Here is a 24,490-nt window from a genome sequence, read left to right as displayed (position 1 = left end):
ACACACGCACACACACACACTCACAATTTTCACAAAGAAAGTCTTCCCTCTCTAAGGCATATGGGAAATACTTTCACAAGGCAGTGGCTTTTAGGAACCAGTTAAAGACACTTCTAGTTTTCCCCACCTAAGTGGTCTCCTGAGTGAAGTCATAGACTATTCCATTTCCTGCAGAACCTTCTTAGTGGAGAGAAATAAATAATAATTCTCCACGATATGAAAGGGATCAGAAAGCAGAGCTTTGGTGAGGCGCCACCTGTTCATGTCATTGGACATGATGCTCCTTTGGGGAAGAAATGGAAACATCAGGATGTTAAGTGTCTGAGTCTGAAAGTCTCAGGAGAAGAAGGCCAAGGGATCCAGCCAGCCTTGCTGATTCAGCTTCCTTCTGGGGCTTGACTTTTCCCAGTTTCTATTTTCACATGGCACATGCTTCTCTATGGAGGCTCTTGGGATCTTCTCCAATTCCGACTGTCAAAAATAGCCTTCAAATGGCAGGGTATTCTTCGGAGAGGCTGCATGTGGAGAACGTGCTTCCAGCTGGGTTGGGTTGACATGACTGAGGCACATGAACCATGTGATAGGACTAGAAAGCTACAGGGACCCTGGGGAAAGTCTCTGACTGCTCCAGAAGCAATTCTATTTGCCCCAAGCAGAACCAAGAAGCCCACAGCCTTTTCCATGGGAATCCTCTAACCTTGGAACCTGCTTCTTTTTCTGACATGAAGTCCTCAGAAGTATTTTTACTCTCAATAGGGGAGATGGGTCTTACTGGTTAGAAGGAAGAATGGAGGAAGAGGTGGGAGGGGAGTAGAGGGTTAGCATGATATGCAAGCTTCTCCTCCTTGTTCCTATCCTAGTCCCAGCTCTCCAGACTGCTGCAAGTAATAAGATCTTAGTGGAGAACTGTCCTAGATGGTGGGGTCTGTCGTCAGAGCCATCAAAGCATTATAAAATCCTTTATTTTCTATGTCGCAGATTTAGGCCCCATCTTGGCCCTGTATATTTAGCATTTCTCACCCTGCTTTTAACCCTTTCTATTCCCCTCATCACTCTGCACAAAACTGGGCAGCTTCTGACTAAGCCCATGATCTTGCGGTAAAGACTGAAGGTTCTCTTCCTCCAGCTCCTCGAGAGCTGAGTTCTCCTTCCCTCTGCACTATTGTTAAGTCCTGGCCATGTGCGTTCATTTGCCCGTTGGCTTCTTACGTCCATAAAAGTAGGAAGTGGAGGAAGTGTTCAAATTCTTGCCAGAAAACAACTTCCAGTAAGGAGCCTTGGTTTTGCTAATGCAGGAGACATCCTGGTGTGACAGGGGCTTGTATTCATCAGTGACATGTGGACTTTGGGAAGTAACACGCAGAAATTGCCGTAATGTTGTTCTAAACACAAGGAGATTGACAGTAGTAACACCCAGATCTTAACCCTAAGCATGACTGTCACTCGATAGTACATTTAGCTTGACAATGAAAGAAATGAAGGACAGGGTCACATCCAATGCCCAGGAGAAAGGCCCTCCCTGCCCTACATAGCCACTGAAGGCATTTCATCAGAGAGGCTCTGAAAGTCCGGTTTTACAGCTTTGGAAAGAGTTCTAGAGGCAGAATCCAGGGCTTCGGGTATGCTAGGCAAGAACTCTACTTCTGAGCCACACCCGTGGCCCAGTATTTTAATTTTAAATACTTATCTAAATTTCAGATTTTGGCAGTCAGCCTTTGTGGCATTTTTTTTTTAAGCTGAGGAAAAGCTAGTTTAATGGGAAGAGATTTTAGTGAGACATAAAGATACCTCTTCAGACGTGACCAAGTTCTGGGAGATGCTGAAAATGTTTGTTTTACATGCTTCTGGATGGGAGGAGTCGTGCTTTGGGCTGAGGCCCGCGGAAAGACAGATGCTCTGGAGATGGCAGCTGAGAGAATCACAGAGCCTGCTCTGATGAACCTATGTTCCTTGATGGTGCTTGCAATGCAGTCAGATGTTCCTGTTGTCGAGAGGGGTGTACACACACAGGCATGAGTCTGAATTACAACTTCTGCCTCCTGTATACATTTTGCTTAGACTTTTTATCATTAATCTCACAAACCTCTAGGACTGCAATATGCTGAGAGATGCAGTACCCTTTCTGGTCGCTCTCTGGGGGAAGTATGCATTATTGTTTTGCCGTGATTACTAAGTGTAGGTGTCTTATAGTAAGTGAAAATTGTGTACACAGTTCTCCACATAATGTGAAACTTAACCTTCGAATAGTACCAGTGAACACATCATTTTTCCCTCCCTCTTTCTTTCAATGCAGAGGACTTCTTATTCCTGGACTTTCACGTTTGTGTCCAAACACCACAGTGAAGTCTCCGCAGCATCTCTCCCTGCCCTGCCACCTACTCTGACTTCCACAGGAAGCAGGCTCTTTCTGCAATCGCCACTGAACACAAATCCTTTTACAAGCCTGCCTTTTCTGGTCATTGGTCCCTCCTCCCTTCACCTAGTCCTTCAGAAAGAAAAGCTGCAGATATCCACATGGATAGAAGAAAGCCATTTTGTGTCTAGGGCAGAGCTGGCATCTCCATAAAGCCTAGTTCCTGCAGGGGAAGGACTCTTTAATGGGCCTCACCTCTGCATGCCCCCCAATCCCAGCATCCCTACTTTCTCATGTGTGTGGTGTGTGTGTACACATGTGTATGCACGCTTATATATGCAGTACACTTGTATGTATGTGTGTAGGAGCTAGTAGTTGATGAGGGTGCCTTCGTCAGTTGCTCCCCACTTTGCTTACTGGGGGGTCTCTTATTGAACCCAGACCTTCTCAATTCAGAGAACCTAGCTATCCAGCTTGCTTCAGGGATCCCCCATCTTTGCCTCTCAAATGTTAGAATCTCAGGCTGGCTGCAGCACCCCACCAACATTTACATGGGTTCTGGAGAACCTTACTCTTGTCTTTATGCTTGCATGGCAAGCACTTTATCCACTGAGCCACACCAGCTTCTCCTCCCTATTCTTTTTTGTTGATTCCCTTCCCAATGGTAGCAACTCTGCTTCTACCACAGGGATTGCCTTAAGGGTCTTGTAGGTGATGCCGGTTAACACTCCGCTGCCTCTCGGGCAGGAAGATGCTGTTTACTCCACTTCCTCTCTGCCTCCTTGCCCTTCTCCTTCCCTTCCTCTTCATTGGGATGTTGTACAAGTTCTGTAGAGACTGAGTAGAAATACGTGGAAGCGATTATTGTCTGATTGTAAACAGAGCCTGCAGCACTGCCACAGGGAGACCCTTCAACCTGCAGCCAAAGGCTGGAGCCTGGGGCAGAAGTAAGGAGAGGAAATCCCCACCAGCCTTCCTCATGGAAAGAGCTCATTTTATGTTTTATTTCACCCTTGTTTCTTGGCAGCCACAGACTAGCTCTACTTTCTTTTGCTTCAACCTCCTTGCATTGTAATGGAAGGCACAAAGGGAAAGAATAAAGCAAACCTACCTGCTGGGGAAGTTGAACACTTAGTAAACCACCATCCATCTTTCCTTCCTCCTTGGAGGCATTAGCATGCCTTGTGCAAAAGCCTGCCCCTCCTGCTACTCTGCATCAGCCTCCTCTCATATCCCAGTGCCAAGAGAGGAGACCTGCATCTGCATTTCTAGTGGCAATCTATCTGGCTGAGCACCCACTCTTACCAGGTTCCCAGTTAGATGCTGTGGTTATGGGGTTCACTGATCCAGACCACTCCAGCTAATACACACATAGAGGTATAATGGCAACAGGGAATAGGAGGTCAAAGGGTAGTCGGGGACCACTTAGAGTAACAGCAGAGAGTGTTAGGACCTTCAGGATGCCCTGAGATGACACATCCCTTGTAGTTGAATTTAGAAACTGATGTTTATACTGATGGTCCAGAGACATCATCACAAACTTCAGCTGCTGTACGTCTAAGATGGAGGCAGTTGAACAATGGCCTGGCTTTTGAGGGAGTTCATGACCACCAGATGCAAATAAGGAGAAAACTCATGGGTTAGACTTAAGCGAGCCTGCTTCACTCACTGGAATCCCTCTGGTAGATTAAGAACCTAAGTAGTCTGTTTTAAGGAGGTGGGAAGCTGGGCTCTGACTCCCAAATATGATGTCTCCCAGGATGAGTGTTCTAGAGAGCCATAAGCTCTTCTCCAGTCTCTCAACCTCCTAACAAGATTTAATCTAGTGCATGTATCAATGACCAAACACATGAGTTTTGCACATGAGACCTGCCCTGCCCTGGGGCTATTCCTGCAGCTGTCCCTTGTGGGCTCTTGAGGCCACTTCTCCTGGATATCATTTTCTGCCTTGGACATCTGGCTGGCAGAGACCTAGTGTTGTGTGGGTCTTTGTAAATGGTTGCTGTGAGGCACTTTGTCGCTGTCTGCTGTGACCCAGAGCATCTCAGTCATTACAGCTCCAAGATCTATGATGTCCTGAACACTGGGAAAGCATAGAAGAGTGCCTTTCTCTATCGAGTTAGTGTGCATAGTGGTATATTATGGCCCCTGGACGTAAAATATCCAGAGAAATGCCCACCCTGTTCTCCTGTTGTACTGAGAACCTGTGTAAGTCGGTAATGCCCTAGCCTGGCCACATATGTCCCTTCTCAGCTGATCCGGATGCTCTATTGCTGAGGCCCTTCCTATCCTATTTCCACTAGGCTCCTCCTATTGAGGGCCCTGGTTTGCTTCAGGGTTCCCTGTTCTGTCTTAAGGTCTGCTGCCAAGCATGGGTAGGTCAGGAGCCAGAATTATGGAGCAGCATACGCTACCAACCCCACAGCCACTAGCTGGCAGGCCTGGCTGGCCACACAGCAACCCTGCCTGGTCTCATTGGGGTTAGCCCTGTGTGCTTAGGACATGAGTTGCTGCTAACTTGCCCAGAGCTTCTGGCCATGCCACTCCGCTGAACTGTCTCCTGGAAGCTTTTGCATAATCGACACAGTGAGATGACAGTGGCTTTGTATATGGTGTGCAGAATTTTGGTATTAAGATTAAGATTAAGTTGTATTAACATACAACTACAGTGAGATTGATAAAGGCTTAAGTGGATCCTGCATGACGGTCCGGTACCCTTCCCAGACAAGGATATAACATCAATAGAAGCAGATTTGTTACTGCTGGGCAAAATCTTCTGTTGGTGTCTGTTTGCTTTCCAGTACCCAGCTCAATAGAATCGAGGGCAGGCAGGTTGCCTAGAGAGTGGAGCCCCAGCGTACTAAGCAAGACCGTGAAAGGATTCTGGTGGTGCTCTATTTGAAGGAAGTGTGTACTGCCAAAGCCTCTCCACATACAGACTCAGGAAGAACACAGAAATCACAAGACCTGGCAAAAATGCTGCCTTTTCAGGTTTCCCTTACGACAGTAGAGCTTGCAGTAGTAAGGTACCAACTCGAGAGAGTCATGGTGTGGCCAAAATGTCCCCTACAGGCTCCTCCGTTAGAACGGCTGGTCCCCAGGTGGGGGCGCTATTGGGGGAGATTGCAAAAGCTTTTAGGACATAAGGATTCGCTGACATATACAGGGTCATAGAGGTTGGGCACAAGATCTAAATGTTGCTTGATTTGGGGCTGAAGTTCTCGCTATTCCTAGTCAGGGGAAGTATGAGGAAGTTGCTTCCCAAGTTCCTATGGTGTAACACCAACAACTAGTGTGATGCTTCCCCACTGTGAAGAGATCCAGCCCCTCAAATCATAAAGCAAACAAAATAAACCCTTGTTTCCATGGGTATTTAGTCAAGACTACAGAAAATGAATATAGGGTGTGATGGAAGAGCCTGAAATCCAACCTCCCCAGTGTATGGAACAAAAAGACCATGCGTACTGCCTGCCTGTGCAGGCCCATGCCATGGCTTCAGTTTTTCTTACACAGTAGACATTTGAGGAAACAGAATGTGAATCACCTAACTTTCATTGTTCCAGTGATAGCCACCTTTTTTTCCCCACTGCCCCAACACATAAATATTTTGGGCCCTTTTCCCAAGTATGGCTTTCAAGGCCATGTTTCAGAACTCACAAAAGAGACACTATCAGCAGGGTACCCACAGAAGTCACAAAAGATACATGGTTAAGAAGTTACCCAAAATAGAAGTTGTATTCTGCTCTCTGGAATTGTTTTAACCCTTTCAAGTCACAAGTGAAACATTTAACTCACACTGATTACATTAGAACATCTAGACAGACAGACAGACAGACAGACAAAAAGGAAAAGAGAGGGACTGGGAAAGGCAGATACTAGATGGATGGGAATATTGACCCATTACACTCCATAAATCTGTAAGTAAATGCATTGATTCAGATGTGGATGGTCTTTGTCAGCAGGCAGGCAGAGACTGTATCCATGATAATTAGTTGGTTTTTGTATATTTTTCTGATAGTCTCTAATGAAAGGAAGCCATGTAGGAAGGCTGACTGTTATAGGTTATTTTCTGCCTACGGTATTTTATAATTAAACATAATTGGTGATTTTTGGAGGAAAGGTTTATAAACATGTTTCCTTACAATTTAGCAAAATGAAGCTTTATTGTATGTGGGGATGTCTGCACTCCAGAAACAAGGTCTAGCAGCTGTCACACATTCAACACTTGGGCCTGAGACCAGTAGGAATGTTTTCCATGTTTAACACAGAACACAGGTTGACCCATAGTGAACAGGAACCAAAAGCAGCCAACTCAACTCCTCTGGGCAGGACCCCAAATTCATAAAGGTGATTTTGAAGGACCCTACACCCGAATGTTGCTGCTTTTCACAGTGAGCTCTATGACCCAGCTTTACCTACTATGGGCTGTTCTCAGATACACGGGGAAAAGCATGCCATCGAAACTGGGACATTGTTGGCAGGTCACCAGTGACATCCTCAGAGCACCGCCATGGGTCCCTTCTTTCTTATATAGAACACACTTGAGAAAGCAGAGTTATGGCTCTCCTAACTTTCATTACTCAGGGGACAGCCACGACTGTCCCCTGCCCTACCACATAATCATTTAAGGACCCGTTTCATTTACTGCAGTTGCTCCCACCTCCAGTGGAGCTGTTCCCTTTAGACACATCAGTGTGGGGAGATGGTAACTCAAGAAGAATCACGGTTCTATTTAAAGCAGGCATCTTTTTAAAAAAACTTACAGAATATTGAGAAAGAAAGTTTAGATTTTATATCTAAGCCTATTAAATAGACATCAGAGAGAAAGTGTTTTTAATGGAGAAGTGTCTGTGTGTTACTTTCATTGGTTAATTAATAAAGAAACTGCTTGGCCCAATAGGACAGAAAATTAGGTAGGTGGAGTAAACAGAACAGAATGCTGGGTAGAAGGCAGTGAGGAGACACTTCAGGCAGTCACCATAGGCATTCGTCATGCTTCTCCTCTCCAAGATGGACACAGGTTAAGATCTCTCCTGGTAAGCCACACCTCGTGGTGCTACACAGATTGCTAAATATGGGTTAAAAGAAGATGTGAGAATTAGCCAATAAGAGGCTGAAACTATGGGCCAGGCAGTGTTTTAAAAGAATACAGTTTCCATGTAATTATTTCGGGTGTAAAGCTAGCCGGCGGCCGGGTGGCGGGACACAGCCCTGCCACTCCTTCTACATGTTTTCTCCGTTCCCATTCCTGGCCTTCATTGTGCTTTTCCTAGTCACTGTATCTCTCCAGAGGTATCCCATGCAAAGAAGCATTTGCTATGAGGAAGCCTCATTTTGCTTTATCTGCTTAACAATATAGTTGCAAAGCGAGTGCACATTTACTCAGCAACACCTGTCTCTTTAAGCTGTTGCAAATCACAGACACATAAAGCTTCTTTCCCTGGTCCCTGGTTGGTGGACAAAGGTGTCTTGGGAATTGGATGTCACACTGTAGAAATAGCATGTGCCACACATCTGTAGATCCATCTCTTCCTCAGAGCTTGACAAAGGCACGATGCTCTGCTTACCGCATCTGCACACTCTATAACATATGGATTGACATCAGTATCTGTAATAACAGGAATAAAGCAATGCCTAGTGTGTATACAGTGCTCTATGCACAACTAATTTCTTGTTACCTGTTTTAATATTTGATATTTACATAAATATTGTTATTGGGTATAGTAGATATAATTAAATACATGCATTCTATAGTATATATTCTAGTTCTGTATTTGCTATGTAAGACCCAATAACAGAGTAAATGTATATTAGCTAGTATTCACTCATTCTATTATTATCTTACCTAGATATGCAGATTATAGAAAAGGCTGTGTGTTTAAGTGATAAAGCTGTCCCATCTCTTGCTCTGCTGAGAATGATAGGAAAGATAATAGGACTTCCCAAGGGCAGCAGTAGGCACAGTCCCTTTGTCACTAATACATAGTAACAGTGTATGCAAATGAAGTCAAATTCATGGTAACACTGTATACAAACAGAGCTTCTAAACTACAGTTCAGAGTTAAGGATGCTGACCACACATTGAAAGTTTGCTAACACGCAGCTGTATACCAACTATCCACTGTTCCCTGAAGCCCTGCTGTAGCCCACTAGCCAGAAGAGCAATGGGGTAGCCATTAGGTACCTGAGAGGCAGCATCATCAGATGTTTTGGGTCAACTCTCATTTTATTTTGAATAGAAACAAAAGTATTTTCTGGAAACAGCAAGGAGCAACAAGAAGAAGCACAAGGAACTCTTCCTCCTTCCCCAGTGGGACAGAAGCCCATTAAACACTTCCCTTCTGATGGAGACAGTTCACCAAGCAATGATGAGCAGTCTAGCGTCTTTTCTGAGTCCCAAGAGAGACAGCACCCATACTTCCTGACACCCAGAGTCCCTTTGCCTGTGTTTCTTTGCCCTATACAAGTCACATGTGCCTCTCTGCAGGAAGATGATACTGCTCAGATAGAGAAAGAGTTCCCCAAAGGTAAGGAGTGAGGGTGGCCGTCCCTGGGCTCTTTCTTGATGCACGTAAAGAAAACAGCTCAGTGTCTTTCTGGGATGGTTCACACAGCTGGCATTATAGTAGTGTAGGGGGACACAGGGAGAAGGAGCAGGACTAACAGTAGACATATTGCATAAGACCAAGTGCCAGTGCCAGCTTAGGCTCAGAAGACTGCCAAGAACACAGCAGACTCTGTGACTGAGCTTTGGAAGGTCTGGGGAACTGGGGAAGCTGCCCTGAATGCAACATGCCCCCTGGCTGCCCAGGCCCCCAGTAACTGTCTGACATGGATAATAACTAAGGGGTACAGTCCCCGACACATAACTACCACTTAACATGATCTCCTTGGGTCCCACAGTGTACATGGGCAAGCAGCCCATCTCCATTTCCCACAGAGGAAATCACCAAGTTGGACACAGGAATCTACTGTAGGTCAAGGTACTGACCACTCCTAGGTGCTGTAGTGAGCAGCTCTGTATGAAAAGACAGAAGGATGTGACAGAGAATGGACTCTGGTCCCTAGTACCATCAGAGAGAATCTGGACTTCTGATTGCTCTGAAGATTTTTTTTTTAAAGAACTTGGAACAAGACAGAAGGACACATATGATATCATATGGTTTGGGGTGATAAAAGTTAAAGTGATTATGATTATTGGCCAAAGTAATGTTACTGGGAGTTGATTCTTATGTTTTTAACCATCATTCGGTGTCAGAAGCAATTATTAAACACCTGTCGTGAGCTGGGTGCTGAGGTCAATACACTTGGCAGTGCAGAAGACACAGTGTGTGTTGAGTACTGTGGAACCCGAGAATGCCCATACTCAGAGATGGTCAGGGCATGGGTGTCTCTGTCCAGGAAGATGCTAAGCTGGAACTTGAGATGTTAATGTCATTAGAGTCTTAAGGTGAGACTGCAGGAAAAGACACACAGAGGGTTGGAGGTAAAAGTACACATAGCCAGAGTTCCAGGGAGGCCTGAGCTGCTTTGGAGAATTGTAAGGGGCCTAGGAGACCAACACCAGAACCAGGGGCTTCTGATTCTTCAACGACCCTGTGGTTTAAGTTGGAAGAGGCAGCCTCTACATCCACTGCAAGATTCTGGACTGCAGGCAAGGCCAAGACTTAGAAAGAGAAGAATCTCAGTGGGATTTACATTCCAGGTGACTGTCCCATGAGCTGTATGTGGACAGATAAGAGAGGGGCCAGGCTGGGACTGAGAACCAAGCAGGAAAGAGAAAGGAGGTTTCTAAGGTAGGAGAAGCCACAGGAGTGGGGACATTCTGGATCTGGGTACAGATGCCATGAGCTTTGAGGAGACAGCATGCCTGGACCAGCCCCAGAGTCACCATTTTTCACATGAGGATGAAGGAGGAAAAAGTTGCAAAGACCCTGGTTTCTCTGTGAGCTGAGGAAGAGGTGTTCACAGGGGACTCATTTTGGAAGACAGGGTACTGGCTAGTCACTAGACTTGAGGTCATTTGGGCTGCTGATTAGGCCTAAGGAGAAAGTGGGGAAGTGAGAGAATCCTCTAGAAGGAACAAGAGAAAGTGCTTGAAGGCTGGGAGGATGGCCTGAACTAAGCGGTACGATATTGGCAGAGAATCACGTGACATGGGTGGAGCAAGAGCCAGGGGAGCCTGGGTCATCTGGGGGCAAAAGGGGATACGGAAGCTGAGTAGAGAAGAATCCAGCCAGAGAATCCAGCCATAAGCAATGATAGGAGGAGCGTGGATGAAATGTCTCTGGTGTCCAGGAAAGCCTCCTCCTAGCCGCCTTGCGTCTCCCAGAAGAACCACCCCTTTCTAGGCCCTATCCCTGGTGCTGTGGATACATGTAAATTAAGTACTAGATGGTATAGTGCAGTTAAGACATGATCCTAAACCCACCTTGTGATTGGGCTGCAGAATGTAGGCAGCAGGAATACATCCTGTCTTAAGAAGGGAAGGAGGAGCCGGGCGGTGGTGGCGCACGCCTTTAATCCCAGCACTCGGGAGGCAGAGGCAGGCGGATCTCTGTGAGTTCGAGACCAGCCTGGTCTACAAGAGCTAGTTCCAGGACAGGCTCTAAAGCTGCAGAGAAACCCTGTCTCGATAAAACCAAAAAAAAAAAAAGAAGGGAAGGAGGGGCCCTGATAGTCAGGACTCAGCCTGGAGATTGGGATTCTTGAGGCAGCAGAACCAAAGGCACTTAGTGGAGATCAGAGGCCATTTGGGGCAAGAAGATGCTGGGTTAGGACAAAGAAGGAGTTAGGTGAGGCTGGAGCTGAGAAGGTGCGGTGGAGAGTTCAGGAGTTCAGAGCGGGAGGGCGGGCTACGGTGATAGAAGGACCTATCCTTGCATTTGCCATCAAAGCTTAGTCAGGAAGTAACCTGGGACAGCTATTAATTCTATTCTACTCACCCCAGAAATGGCCTCGCCTGGGCTCCTAAGGGGTCAACTCATATTCTGACTCTTTCCACAAGAGGAAACTAAAATAGCCCCAGGAAAGGGCCCCACCAGCCTTGAGAGAGACTCTAGAAAAGAAAGGGCCCCACCAGCCTTGAGAGAGACTCTAGAAAATTAAGGGGAGGGCTGCATAATTGAACACCATCCCTCGTCATTATATCATTAGTGTGGCAAACACGAGACAGATTAATATGCTGTCTTGAAACAAGTGAACTGTAATAATTACACGCTTAACATGAAATCCAGACTAAAATAGTCTCCTCTCATCCTGAGCAAAGGCATTCCGAACACTGCAATCTAAGAAACACCTCCCTGGCCTAAGTAGCCAGTCGTGGACTTGGGCCGACTGCCACAGTGACCAAGGGCAGCCGTGAAGGTCTGTGATGAGACGGGATCCCATGAGCTTAACAAGGTCCATGAATAACTCACTGGCGTCTCTGTTTTCTCAACTGTCTTGTGTGTCTTCTTCTTGTGTCTGGGAGCCGGGCGGGAGAGCCGGTGCCCGCTAAATGGGCTGTAAATCTGCCTTCCTAGATTACACCTGCTGCGACTTGGTTGTAAAACTAAAGGAATGCAAGAAGCACGAGGACCTCCTTGCCACTCCTGAGCCCTCACCAGCAATACCCTCTCCAACAGCCGCAGAGGAACCACGGAGCTCTGACCCGTTGGAAGGGAGTTCTGAGCCTCCGCATCTCCTGGCAAGCTCCATGACCTTGCAGGTAAAAGGCCACCAGCTCCTCCCCATCCTGCTGGACTCTCTCCCAGGGGAGACTTCTCCTGGGGAGTGTGGCATGCACCTTGACCTCGCTTCTGCCTGTGACTGCAAGTCTTCCTATCTGTTTCACTGGCCCCTCCCTAACCCTTTCTCACCCCTCTTCTGCTGATTGCCTCCTGGAGACAAGGACACAGGTGACTCTGCCAGGTAAGAATGAGGACTATGGGTACTAGCAACTATGACCATAGCAATGAAAGAGTGCCCACAGGTCACGTGGATCACTTCACATTGGATTTTCAAAAGATTCCCGTCAGATGAGAGTCCCTATACACCCCATAGTGTCAGATGAGGGTGCACAGTCTTTAAAAGATTCCCAAATTATGCAGCCATGAGTTGAAAGACATGAAATTTTTTTCTTTTAGTCCCTCCTCTGATTATAGAAGTAACATACATATATTGATTAAAGGTATAACATTTAAGAGGGCGGATGACCTCAGAGGAAATTGCCACCACTTTTGGGGGAGGCCCTGGCTGTGGGGTGCACCTCTCCCTGGATGAGAAGAAAACTCCATTGGCTCACTGCTGCAGCCCTGAACCTTGGTGAGCCTGCAATAAGCATCCAGGGTAGTCCCCAAATCCTGAACCACTAAGATGTCTGCAGAGGCACGGACAGTGAAGCAGCAGCCACACTTGGGCGAGCAGCCTATTCTCGGGGACTTTATCACCAGCTTTGACCCTTCCACAAAGCTTCTGCACATTTAGTGACTGGTGCATCAGACACTCGGTAGCTGATGGCTCACATTGCCAAAGAGACTCCTCGATCACTGCAGCCGCCAGGGGCCCATGCATGATGTGGATGGAGTTCAGAGTGTGTTTCTCTCTGAGCCCCTCTCTCAGTGGCAGGAAGGGGACTAGGACCAAGGAGCACTTCTAACCTGGCAGCGTATCCAGAGAACCTGTGCTGAGGCCCTGCTGTAGGCAGACTCAGGACAGTGCCCGTGAGACATACGAAGTTATTGAGATGTGGTATGTGTCTTCTTCTACAGCTTAGCATAGAGACAGCCATGTGGGACTCACTCCTCCACAAGGCAGTCTTTGAGGGTACCACGATGCTCGGGTTGGCCTTGAAGACCCAGTAGGACCTACTGGGAGTGGCTGCCATTGGCACACTTTCTAATAGAACAATTTGAGCATACATCCAAGGGCTCGGGAGTTGGTACAATTAACGGCAGCAGGGGATAAGTGTGAGATGTATACTACTGAGCAGCAGCACAGTGTCCGCTAAGCTACCCCGAGCCCCATTGCTTATAGCTGTCCAACAGGAACAAAGACAACTGACTTCCAGAATCCATGTGGGGACTCACAAAGAGAACGGCTACAAGTGACTTCCCCAGCATCTGCCATGGCAGCTCTGCAATGGTGCTTTGTGCAGGGAGCACAGAGGGAGAGACTGCTGTGGAGATGGAGGGGATTCTGATCTCTCCTGGGATGCTTACAGAATCCCTCTGTCTAGCAAAGACGCCTACCTTTTTCTACCCAGGAGAAGCAGTTCCCATAAGCCACAGATAGGGCTTCTGAAAAGCCATTTTCCATGCCAGGAGGACCATACATGTGCTTCTTAAGACTCCCCCCTGCTCCCAGAAGAAATGAGTATGCAACTTTCTAGCATCTGCATTCCAATCCCACCCATCTCTCTTAGATTGTCAAATTGCAGAACCTTCAGATTTGGGTTCCTCGGCTGTGAGTGGTTTGGCAGCGTGAATTCACAAGTGGGCAGATGTTGGTCGTTGGTAGTCAATGACTTCAATGTTAGTTATTGCTTGGTCCTGCTGCAGTGGGGTCTGTGCTGCAGGGCTGTAACTGATCTCCAGAAGCTTGTCATCAATGTGCCCATACCATCTTTACACATGGGCATGGTGGAGGGGGGATGATGACATGGATTTACACTATAGCTTTTGCCCACTGAGTGTTGTGTTCTTGATTGGCTCCTGCTGAGTAAATGGGATGGATGTGTTGTTTCCTGGTCTCCCTTCTCTTCAAAAAACAAAATCTATTCTTGGTCCCAATTAGGAAGCGCTGGAAGTCCGTAGACCTCAGTTCATTTCTCGCTCACAAGAACGGCTGCAAAAACTTAAGCACATGGTACAGCAAAGGAAAGCCCAACAAAAGGAAAACCTGGGGCAGAAGCAGAGCCTACTTCCTGTCCGTGCCCACAAGAAGCAGTTCACCGTTCCCCATCCTCTTAGTGGTAAGCTGCACGTGGCTCAGGAGGCCTGAATAGAGGGGGGGACAGGTATTCTCAGGCCTGGAGCCTGCACCGAAGGTTCAAACGATGATCTCAGTGATCTCGAATGATGGCACTGGCATGCGCAGACCTCAGCATCCTGAAGCCTTCTCTGGGAGCCAACTCATTGTGAGAGGTTACATATGGGCATGCAACTCAGCAGAAATAACTTGGGATGCAGATTTGCCATTCCAGCTGGGAAAGAAGCCACATCACTGTAGGAGCCAGGATAGCAAGTTCAAATTCTTGACTCCTAACGGATGTTTGCAAGCAATCTCCTCTGCCCTTTATAGATTGCAAAACAGACCTTGGGGCGAGAAGTTGACTCCAGCTTGTCTGCATCAACATTTGTCATCTTGAGACCTCTTCCTGCTATGAGCTCAGAGGAAGGATGGCCAGCTTGCCCAGCACTGCGAAGGCCAGGGTCAAGTCGACCCTGAGAGGCAGGGCACTCTCCTAAGAGCAGGAGTTAGCAGGGACATTTACTGGGCCAGCACTATGTGTATGTGTGTGGGGAGGGGGAGGGAACATGACTGTGAACAAGGCTGACCTCAGTCTTCTTCATGGACCTCATAAACAGGCCCTTGAACTAGCAAGAATAACAAGAGATGAAGGCAAGGACTGAAACATCAGAGCACTTACGAAGGGGCTGCCAACCCAAATCTTAAAATCTGGAGGCTTGGAGAAGCCTTTGGTTTATGGCTGTGAATGCAGGAATGAGGTCTCTAGGAAAATGTTTTGGGCCCCGGGAGGTGAAATCATGAGTGTGGTTCTGAGTCAAAGTCCTCTGGGGGAAATAACCATCTTCAATACAGTGCAGCTTTAGCAAGTTTACCAAGCTCTCAGGAGGAGGGAGATGCAGGAGACAGAGAAGAGGGCCTCTGTAATAGGTTCCTATTAGACTCGTCTGTGGGTAGACTGGCTTCTTCCCGCCCTCCAGAGCACTTCAGGACAACTGTCTAGAGGCCCCAGCAAGGGCGCCCTTGAATGCATTGTTGTTAGGCAAGGGATCTGACAGGTTACCTGCTACCTCCATCCTGTGACACATTCCAGGATGATGAGAAACAAAGACAGCCAGAGAGATGTGCAAAGGGCTGGCCCACTGCACACTGGGTGTCTAGCTAGTGTTCCAAACTAGGTGCGGGCACAGACTTAGTCTAGATGTGTTCTCGAGGGGACCATTAAGTCTCTAGATCAACAAAGAGCAGCTGTTTCAGGCACAGTTGTCTCAAGGCGCTGTGAAGACCAAATGGCAGCCACAGTGGGAGTAACTCCTTGGCACATTCACACACACAAAGCACGAAAGATTTTACTTTCAAAATCTTTCTTTTTTCTTTTTTTTTACTTGTCAAAGTGTTAAGGCTACCAACACCGATATCAACTGATAATCACAGCAAACACACACACACACACACACACACACACACACAGGATGGCACTAGAGAATCTCCATTTTTAGCCTTCAGTGTGTGCAGGAAGCAGCAGAGACCTGTGGCTGTGGGGAATGAATACATCAGTATGGCGATGTATTCATTCACTTTACATCACTGTAACAAATACCTGAGACAAATCAGCTTACAAGGAGAAAAGGGTTGACTCAGGCTCAGTTTTTGAAGTTTCGGTATCATCAGTAAGCACCATTGCCTTTCGGCGTATAGCAGGGCAGGAGTGCATTAAGGTGAGATGGACCAAAATGGAGCAAAGATGCTCATTGCCCAGCAGCCAGTAAACAAAGGACAGAAGAGACCAAGATCCCATAGTGTCTTTCAAGAGCACATCTCCAATGACCTGAAAATGCCCACTTTACCCCATCTCTTAAAGTCTGTGCTACCTTCCTGCAGCTCCAAGCTGGAGGCTGAGCCTTTCACACACAGGAAGACATACTACAGATCCAAACCGCAGCAGGTGGGTGCGGCTTTAAGCTCCTCCCCTTCCTGTATGGGAGGGGACATGGTTTTTATATACCTACCTTCCTTTCTTGCCATGCTGTAAGAAATTGTTACATACATCCCTAAAACCATGAACATACATTCTTTCAGAGTTCTGGGGACCAGGGGTCAAAAGAAAGGCACCTGCAGGGCCAGTCCTGTCTGGAGGCTCAAAGCAGAAGCACACCACATCCTCTCTCCCAACTTTGGTGGCTTCTGGCCATCCCTGGTGCTCCTTGGCTCATGCATGGTCCCCGGCAGCCTGCCTTTGTCTTCACACGTCCTTCTTCCTATGTCTGTGTGCCTTTGAATCCAATTGCCTCTTCTCATACTGAGCTGAAGTCTACCCATCCAGTGTGACCACATATTAACTTGATTATATCGGCAAGGACCAGATTTCCAGTGGCAAGGTCAAAAGCAGGTCACAGTCACAGTTTTAGGAATTTGGACTTGAATGTATCTTTTTGTGTATATGTGTGAGGGGAGGGTACAACTCTGATTGCAACATTCGTCAGTTTTGATATTTTTCCCAAACAAAATGAAGTTCATCTGCCTCTAAATGAACATTCTCAAACTGTATATAACAAAAGGGGCCCAGTCTGGATGTGTAGTATTAAATAGCCAGTCACCTTTTTATTCCCAAAATTCCAAGACAGTTCTGGCCACTGGAATGCTCTTGGGGGAACTTGACCAACACGGATTTTACGGCCATTCCAACTGTCCCTCTGGTACGGACGTGTTGAGGAGAGCTTTATTTCTGTGTTTGTTTGTGTTAGGTCAGATCAGACAAGTTCTGAAACCAGAGCCTTGTGTAAGCTCAGGCTTGCGAGAGGGAAGGTTTAAGGCCCCATTAAACAAGTCTCCAGTATGCATCTTGCCTTCGGCCTGTCTGCTGGCAAGATGATAAAAGCAAAATGCAGATGTTTCCTTACATGCTAAATTAGTTCATAAATCATGTGTGCGAATGAGCCCTGGCTGCAGCGTTGAGACGTCTGATGGAGGGAAGGCTCGGGTTTGCTTTTCCATGTCGGGGTAGCTGCCTCTGATCAGAAGCAGTCTTGGCTCAGGGACAGATCCAAGAGCTTCAGGTGGGAGCTCTGGCACTTGACAGGACGAAGAGAGGCAAGACCCTGGGTTTGCAGGAGCAATGACAGAAGGGACCGGGGGCCAGCTGTTTCGTGTTGCCTGATACGTTCTAAGCAGTCTCAGATGCTTGCGGGCAGATTGAGGCATGTGTGTGTGTGCACATGTGCACACATATGGGGGTGTAAGTGCTAATTAGGGCTAAGGGTCTCTGTTTGAAGGGCAGGGGAAGTTTTATGAGCAGTTGGGGGTGACATAGGGCTCATGAAGTAGCTTTATAAACTCCTGGCCTCGGTCCCCAGCTGCTGGTGGGGAACTTCCCATTGCATGGAGGTGAATGGACACTAAGCAGGTGGGTTCTGGTACAGAGCAGGTGGGGAGGAAAACACGAAAATGAGAAGTGACGGGAGATGCTCAGTGTAACTATGAAGACAGGATTAAGGGAGATGGGAGGGCCAAGAAACAGATCAAGGAAAAGTGACTGCAGGGAGCCTAAATGGTACAGCCACTAAATTTGGTCTTGGGCAGGGGTCCGAAGATGGAGTAGCTTGCTGTGTGGAGGAGCTGAGGGCCAGAAGCAATAAAGGCAGGGGCTAGGGAAGGTCATGAGGCGTAAGGAGGTAGGAAAGGTTCTTAGGTGGAAACATGAGTAACGGGTGGCAATTATTGAACTGTGTAAGAAAAACTGAGCAGATAAATACTCTAGCCTGTGGGCTTCCGTCTTCCTCCCGGGTCAGCGCTCTGTCAATTCCCTGGAGTCACCTGGAACTGTAAGCAAGGCTTCCCCATCAGCTCTTTGCAGGGTCATGAGAGGATTGAGTCAGGCATAGAATCTTAGGTAGACTGAGCCTTGTACAAAAGCTAGCCATGACCTGAGGGTTGTGTGTTTTTGGAATTAGCTTTTGCTTCTTTGTTTCAAACAGAACCCCAAGCAGAGTAGCCTGACTGTATATGGGAAACATCAAGTATAGCCACGCAGGCACCTGCGATTAGCAGGGTTTGTACCTGGAACAGGTGGGTGGTGGTCCTCGCCATTCTCTATTGACACATTCAGAACTTCATCCTGTTCAAAGCTCCCCACGCTTGACCTTGACCATCTTCCACTGGAGTCTCGGATTCTCCCTGGGTCGCACCCCATCCTGTTCAGATCCCTCCCACCACATCTCTGCCACCTTCTCCCTAGTTAGTCTCATTGTCTATCCTTCTGCACTCCTGGAAGATGACAAAACACTGGCTGGAAGCAAGTCTGCCCCTTCTCTAGGTAGCACGGCACTCCACCTGAGCTCATATCCAGCTTCTTTAAATTCTTACCCCTAAAATCTCCCCCTTGAACCCTAAGCTGGTGTATGGAGGCTTTTGCTTCTCCACTGAACTCTTTTGCAAAGATGAGCTACTACTGCTACCTCAATGCTACATACTCAGCCTGGCAGGGCCCCGTACAGCCAGCCTGCATGGCCTGGCTACTACTTCAGCCCCTTTCCCAACCTCTTATCATGGCCTTCTTCCATGGCTCTCCCTAATTTTGTTATGTATCTGACCTTTAGGTATGCAGAAAATCCACCAGAAGCCTCTCCTTCCATAAGCCCCTCTTTCCTCTATGCCCCCATTGCTGTTCAGTTCTTAAACATTTCCAAATCTCCTCCTTCTGTGCCTTCTCCTTTTGGATTATCCTCTGTGGGTGTCCTGGAGGAATGTCCCCAACCATAAAGAAACATGGGTGGCCCCATGGCACACCAAGACTCCCTGCTGAATCTCATGAATCAGACGGACTTAATCTGAATTTCATTATCCACACTTTCCAAGGTGAGCCAAGCCTTTCAAATCACGGGCCAGCAGAAGGATGGAATTCTCTAGAAGGCACTTGTAAATTTCCTTTCCCAGAAGATTGTTGACAGTGCTTGGCTGCTTTGCATTCTCGGAGCATCCAGGGGGAGATGTGACTCAGTAGATAAGCCATAGAAGCAGATGCGATCGCCACAGCTCCTGCAGCCAATCTAGCAGGACCACAGCATCCTTTACTTCTGCCCCCATCTGATCCCAGGAATGGTTTCCCATAAAACATTGAAAGAAATATTTGTGGTCAGCTCTCCCAGTGTTAACCTCAGAGGAATTTTAAAATGTGCTTATCAGAGAAAAGTAAATTTTCCTTTATCAGCTCACAGAAGGAAAAAACAGGAAGCCTGAGCTACTTGAAGACTCCTGATTCAGAGCCCTTCTTGGGCAGACTTAAGACCCTGCGAAGGGATGCCCTACTGCATTGCTTTGTGCTTTTAAGAAGGGTGGGAATCTAATTCTATAATAGAATTAGATTTACAGGATGAGGTCATTTCCAATCACAATAATAAAAAGTCAGAGCTCTGGTCTGCCAATGGTAGGAAAAATGGCCTTCTAAGTGATTTGCCCAATGGCCTAGGTTTTGTTTTCCAAATGACTTCCTTTGTGCTCCACAGACCGTTAAGTAATAAACTGTGTGGAAACTCTAAGGAAATAGTTTATGAAGTTTATCAATAGTTTGTAAGTCTCCGTTTTTTATGATTCTCAGAGGGGGGAAAAACAAGTGGAGAGCCCTAGAATCTGAGCAAACATTTTGATAAAGTTACTATTTGACTAGCAATGACTGCAGTGGCTTTGAAGGCAAGGGGTGTGACTTGTGTTTGAACTTGTCATTTAAGAGCACAGGTATTGTGTTTTAGCTTTACTCCAGCTTTGTTGGCAAAAATTATACAAACTTGTGCTGTGTACTATCTTTTCATTAAGGAGTGTACTGCAAAATAATAAGATGGTTGTCGTGTACACAACCAGCACCAGCCTACTTATTCTTATGTGGTAAGAACCATTAAGATGTTTCAATGAACTTGAGGTTGAATGCTTCCTGATACTCTCTGGTCACCTCGGTGTAAAGCAAGTCTTCAAAACATTCTTCCCTTTAAATAATCCAACCTTTATCCCCTTGGCCAGCCCCTCCCAGACCCTCTTCTCCAGCCCCTGCCACCTCCGCTCTAGTCTGTGCTTCTGCAAGTGCCATTGCGAAGCCCTGCAGTATCTATCTTTCTCCAGCCTATTTATTTCATCCATCGTAAGGGTTGTCCGTTTTGTAACGACTTTTTCTCTTTTAAAAAAAAAAAACCAAAAAATAAAAAAATAAATAAAAATAAAGCTGAAACAGTAAATCCCTCCAAAAATAAAAATAAAACTTAGGCCATTTCCCCTTCTACCCTGGTCTCATTTTCATCAGAGTCCTCTGCTCATTATATATTGTTGTTATAAACAACATTTTCTATATACATATGTGTGTATAAAATATGCATTATACATGATTATATATTCACACATTGTATATTATACATATGCATAATTGTATATTATGCATATAATATATGATGAAATATATATATATATCACTACAAGCAATGCAGCAAGAACACAGGAGTGCAGATGTCTTTTCTACATACCCTTTGATCTCCTTTGAAATGCAAGGAAATAGACACCCCGCAGTGTGAGGGCCACATCTTTAGACAGTTCATTTAGTTTCTAAGGAGTCCGTTTCTACCAGCAGTGCGTAAGAGCCCCTTTTCTTCACCCCTCTCCTGCAGTTTGGGTAGTTCTTTCTTTTTTCCCCCATTGCAGCGATCCCAACAGAGATCAGTGGTGTCTTAGTGTGGGCTCAGTTTGTATTTCCATGTAGTTGTATATTTTGAGCATTTTTTCCATACATCTAATGAGCACTTAAGAAATGGCTTTTGAGATCTTTTGCACATTTGAGTAGTCAAGTGCTTTTCTTGATGTTGTTGGAGTATTTTCCTCACATATTTTAAAAATTAACTTTTTATCGGATGTATGGCTTACAAATATCTCCTCCTGTCTTACAGGTTATCTCTTCATGTGGTTAATGTTTCTCTTGGATGCACAAAATGTTTTAATTAGAATCTTCTAACTAAACTTTTGGTTCTTGTGCATTGGGAGTCATAATTCAAAAACGCATTGTCTGGAACAATGTCATGGAGCCTTTTCCAAATGTTTTCTTAAAGTGGTTTTACTCTTCAAGGTCCTATCCTTAAGTCTCCAGTCCATTTTGAGTTGATGGTGAGAGATAAAGGTTCATTTTTATATGGCATATCCCAACACCATTGATTGAGGGACTGTCCTTTGTCCACTGTGTGTTTTCAGTGATTTTTGTCAGAGATCGGTTGAACATATGTGGAGTCATTTCTGGGTTCTCCACTCTGTTCTGCAGTCTGTATGCTGGTTCTAGGCTGGAGTCCTGCTGTTTGATTACTATTGCTTTATGGTAGATAGTAAAGTCAGGTAACATGGTGCCTTAGTGGGTTCTTTACTTAAGGTGCCTTTGTCTAGTTTTGTGGATTCATGTGAATTTTAGCAATTTTTCTTGTTTTGTGAAAAATGTCATCTTGGGAATCATATAGGCATTGCATTGGATGTGTAGATCTTTTTGAGTTGTAAGGGTATTTCAACAATATTCTTTAAATTCTTGAGAGAGGGGTTATATTTCCTCTTATTAACATCATTTCCAATTCCTCAGCATTTTATAGTATAAACCTTTCCCAACCTACTTAAATTTAATCTTATTTTCATTTTTGGTGAAGCTATTAATATGGGAAACTCCTTGATTACTTTTCCATCTATTTCATTGATAGCATATGGAAACAATGATTATGTATGTGCTGAATCCAGTTCTTATTCCAGCAGTTTTAGCTACTATCTTTAGGAATTCCTCCATGATAAGGTCATGTCTTCTTCATACAAAGATAATCTCCCTTCTGGATGCCCCTTGTCTAGTTCTACAGACAAACGGAAGTGGTGATGGTGGCCATCCTTGCTTTGTTCCTGATCTTAGTGGGAAAACTACCACGTTTGTGGTGTTCAGTGTGATGGTCACTTTGCCGTCTGTGCCCTGAAGTATGCTGAAATATATTCTCTTGACTTAATATCTTAATACATTGTTTGGTTTTGTTTTTTATTGTTACAGGATGTTGAGATTTGTCAAATAATGGTTTTTCTCTTTGGTTCTATTACCAGTGTGCAGCACGCATACACACACACACAGGGGAACATTCATACTTGACAGGTGAACAAGTCTTTAAATCACTGAGTGATACTGAGTTCATCTATGCCTTGTTCATCATAGATTTTTGCCACGAAGTCCATCACAGCATGTTGACCTCACTCAACTACGTTTGTCTAGATTGGATGCTAAGGTAACAGAACCATTTAAAATTAACTTGAAAGAATTCTCTCTTTAATTGTCTGCAAGTGCCCAGGAACCTCTGTTGGATCCCACTGAGCTCTTTGGTAGAAGCCAACAATGAAGCCTTCAGGCTCCTCCTTGGTGGGATTATTTTTTTAAAGTTTCTTCTTGAATGTCTTCACGTGCTATTAGCCTGTCCTGGTTTTCTCTTTCTTCTAGACTTATTCTTGGTAGACTTCATCCTCTCGGGAATTTATGCTCTTCTTCAAGGTTATCTGAGTTATAGATATAATTGTACACCGCCGTCTCTCAGGGTCCTTTTGGATTTCTGTGCTATCAGTTGCAATGTCTCCCCTAATTTCTGATTTCATTCTTTTGAGTGCTTTCTTTCTTAATGTAAAGGTTTGTCAGTGTTCTTTGTCTTTTCAAACCCAACTCACATTTTAAAATCAATATTCTGTGTGTGTCTTTGTGTGTGTGCGCACTAGCCTCTGCATGCATGTGGGGGTAAGGTGAGAACATCTGGAAATCCATTCTCTTTCCTACCTTTGCATGGATCTAGCAATGGAAATCAGGCTTTCTGGCAAGCACCCTTACCTGCTGAGCAATCTCATCAGCTCTCAAGCCCAGCCCTTCACTATTTCAATCCTTTGTGGTTTTCCGACCTTTATTTCACTTGTTTCTGCTTTCAGGGTTGTCAGTTCCTCCTCCTTCTAACTTTGGCCTTAGTCTGTTCTTAACTTCATTCTTCAAGTAGAATGTTACATCTTGTGAAATCTTCATGAGTGTAGGCATCTGAACTTCCCTCTCAGAGCTGCTTTTGCCAAATCCTGTGTGTATTGCTCTGCTCTTCCCCTTCTTTGCATTCTTCTTCGGCCCATTGATTGTGCTGATGCATCTTATTTAATCTCCGTATATTTGTGAACTTTTCTACAACTGATTTTCACTTTATACTACTGTGACTATAGAATTTTAGCCTTATGCTTGCTGAGGCGTGCCTGTGGCTGAACACATGATATGTCCCAAAGCATGTATTTCATGCTCTTAGAAAAGAATGCGTTTTTTTTTTTTTTTTTGATGTTTGGAGGTAGAATGTTCTATGTATGTCTGTTAGGTGCATTTGATTTAAAGGGTAGCTAAAGTTGAATGGTTGAATGATTCTGCATTGATTTTCTGTTCTTTGACAGAATCCATTATTGAAAGTGAGATCTAATATAGTCCCCCAGGATTGCGTAACTCTCTTCAGGCCTGTTACTTGGTACATTTAGGTATTCCTATGTTGAGTGCACATTCATGCATGTGTGTGTGTATGTATGTGTGTGTATGTATATGTGTTTTATACTCTTCATGAATTGCCTCCTGTTCTTTAGTAATATTTCCTTTTATTCCATCGTTAACCTCATCTTTACATAAACCTCCTTGTCTCTCTCCCCATGTTTAGCTTGGCCTATTTGTCCTGATCTAAGCATAGCCTCTCTCGGTTGCTTTGGGTTCCCCTCTACATGAAGCATCTTTTCTATTGCTATCCTTCTAGTCTATGTACCGTTAAAGCTAGAGCACGTTCTCATAAGCAGTATACAGGTCTGTTTGGTTTTGTGTTTGTTTATTTGTATTTATGTCTATTTTCATTTTTATTCTCCTGGGAGAAGGCCTTGCTATACCCCAGGCTGACACTGAACTAGAAATGCTCCAGAGTTTTCCTGACTGTTTTCATCTGTGCTTTTCACTCTGTGACTCCCGCCCCCCCTTGCTTTAAGCGTATGGATGTTTTGCCTGGATGTATACATGTTATCACATACACGCAGTGCCTGCGGAGGCCAGAAGAGGAGGTCAGATCCCCTAGGGCTAGAGTTAGAGATCACTGTGAACTGCCATGTATGTGGGTGTTAGAAGTTGAACCCTGGTCCTTGGGAAACACATTTAGAGCTCTT

At 45.6% G+C, this 24,490-nt stretch overlaps 1 protein-coding gene across 2 annotated transcripts in view; it reads left to right on the top strand.

Moving 5' to 3' along the window:
• The window catches only part of C1H10orf90 (chromosome 1 C10orf90 homolog), an 86,875-nt gene that overhangs the window by 46,858 nt on the left and 15,527 nt on the right, over positions 1-24,490 (top strand). The window contains exons 3-6 of one of the 2 annotated variants that reach the window (XM_038313377.1): positions 8,593-8,880; positions 10,138-10,140; positions 11,878-12,062; positions 14,129-14,306. In XM_038313377.1, the coding sequence (XP_038169305.1) occupies positions 8,593-8,880; positions 10,138-10,140; positions 11,878-12,062; positions 14,129-14,306 (654 nt within the window). The remainder of the gene's footprint in view (positions 1-8,592; positions 8,881-10,137; positions 10,141-11,877; positions 12,063-14,128; positions 14,307-24,490) is intronic. The other variant, XM_038313368.1, reaches the window with a different exon arrangement.

Source organism: Arvicola amphibius, chromosome 1, assembly GCF_903992535.2.
Source record: "Arvicola amphibius chromosome 1, mArvAmp1.2, whole genome shotgun sequence".
Classification (NCBI taxonomy): Eukaryota; Metazoa; Chordata; class Mammalia; order Rodentia; family Cricetidae; genus Arvicola; species Arvicola amphibius.
This window is presented reverse-complemented; position numbering and strand designations above follow the sequence as displayed.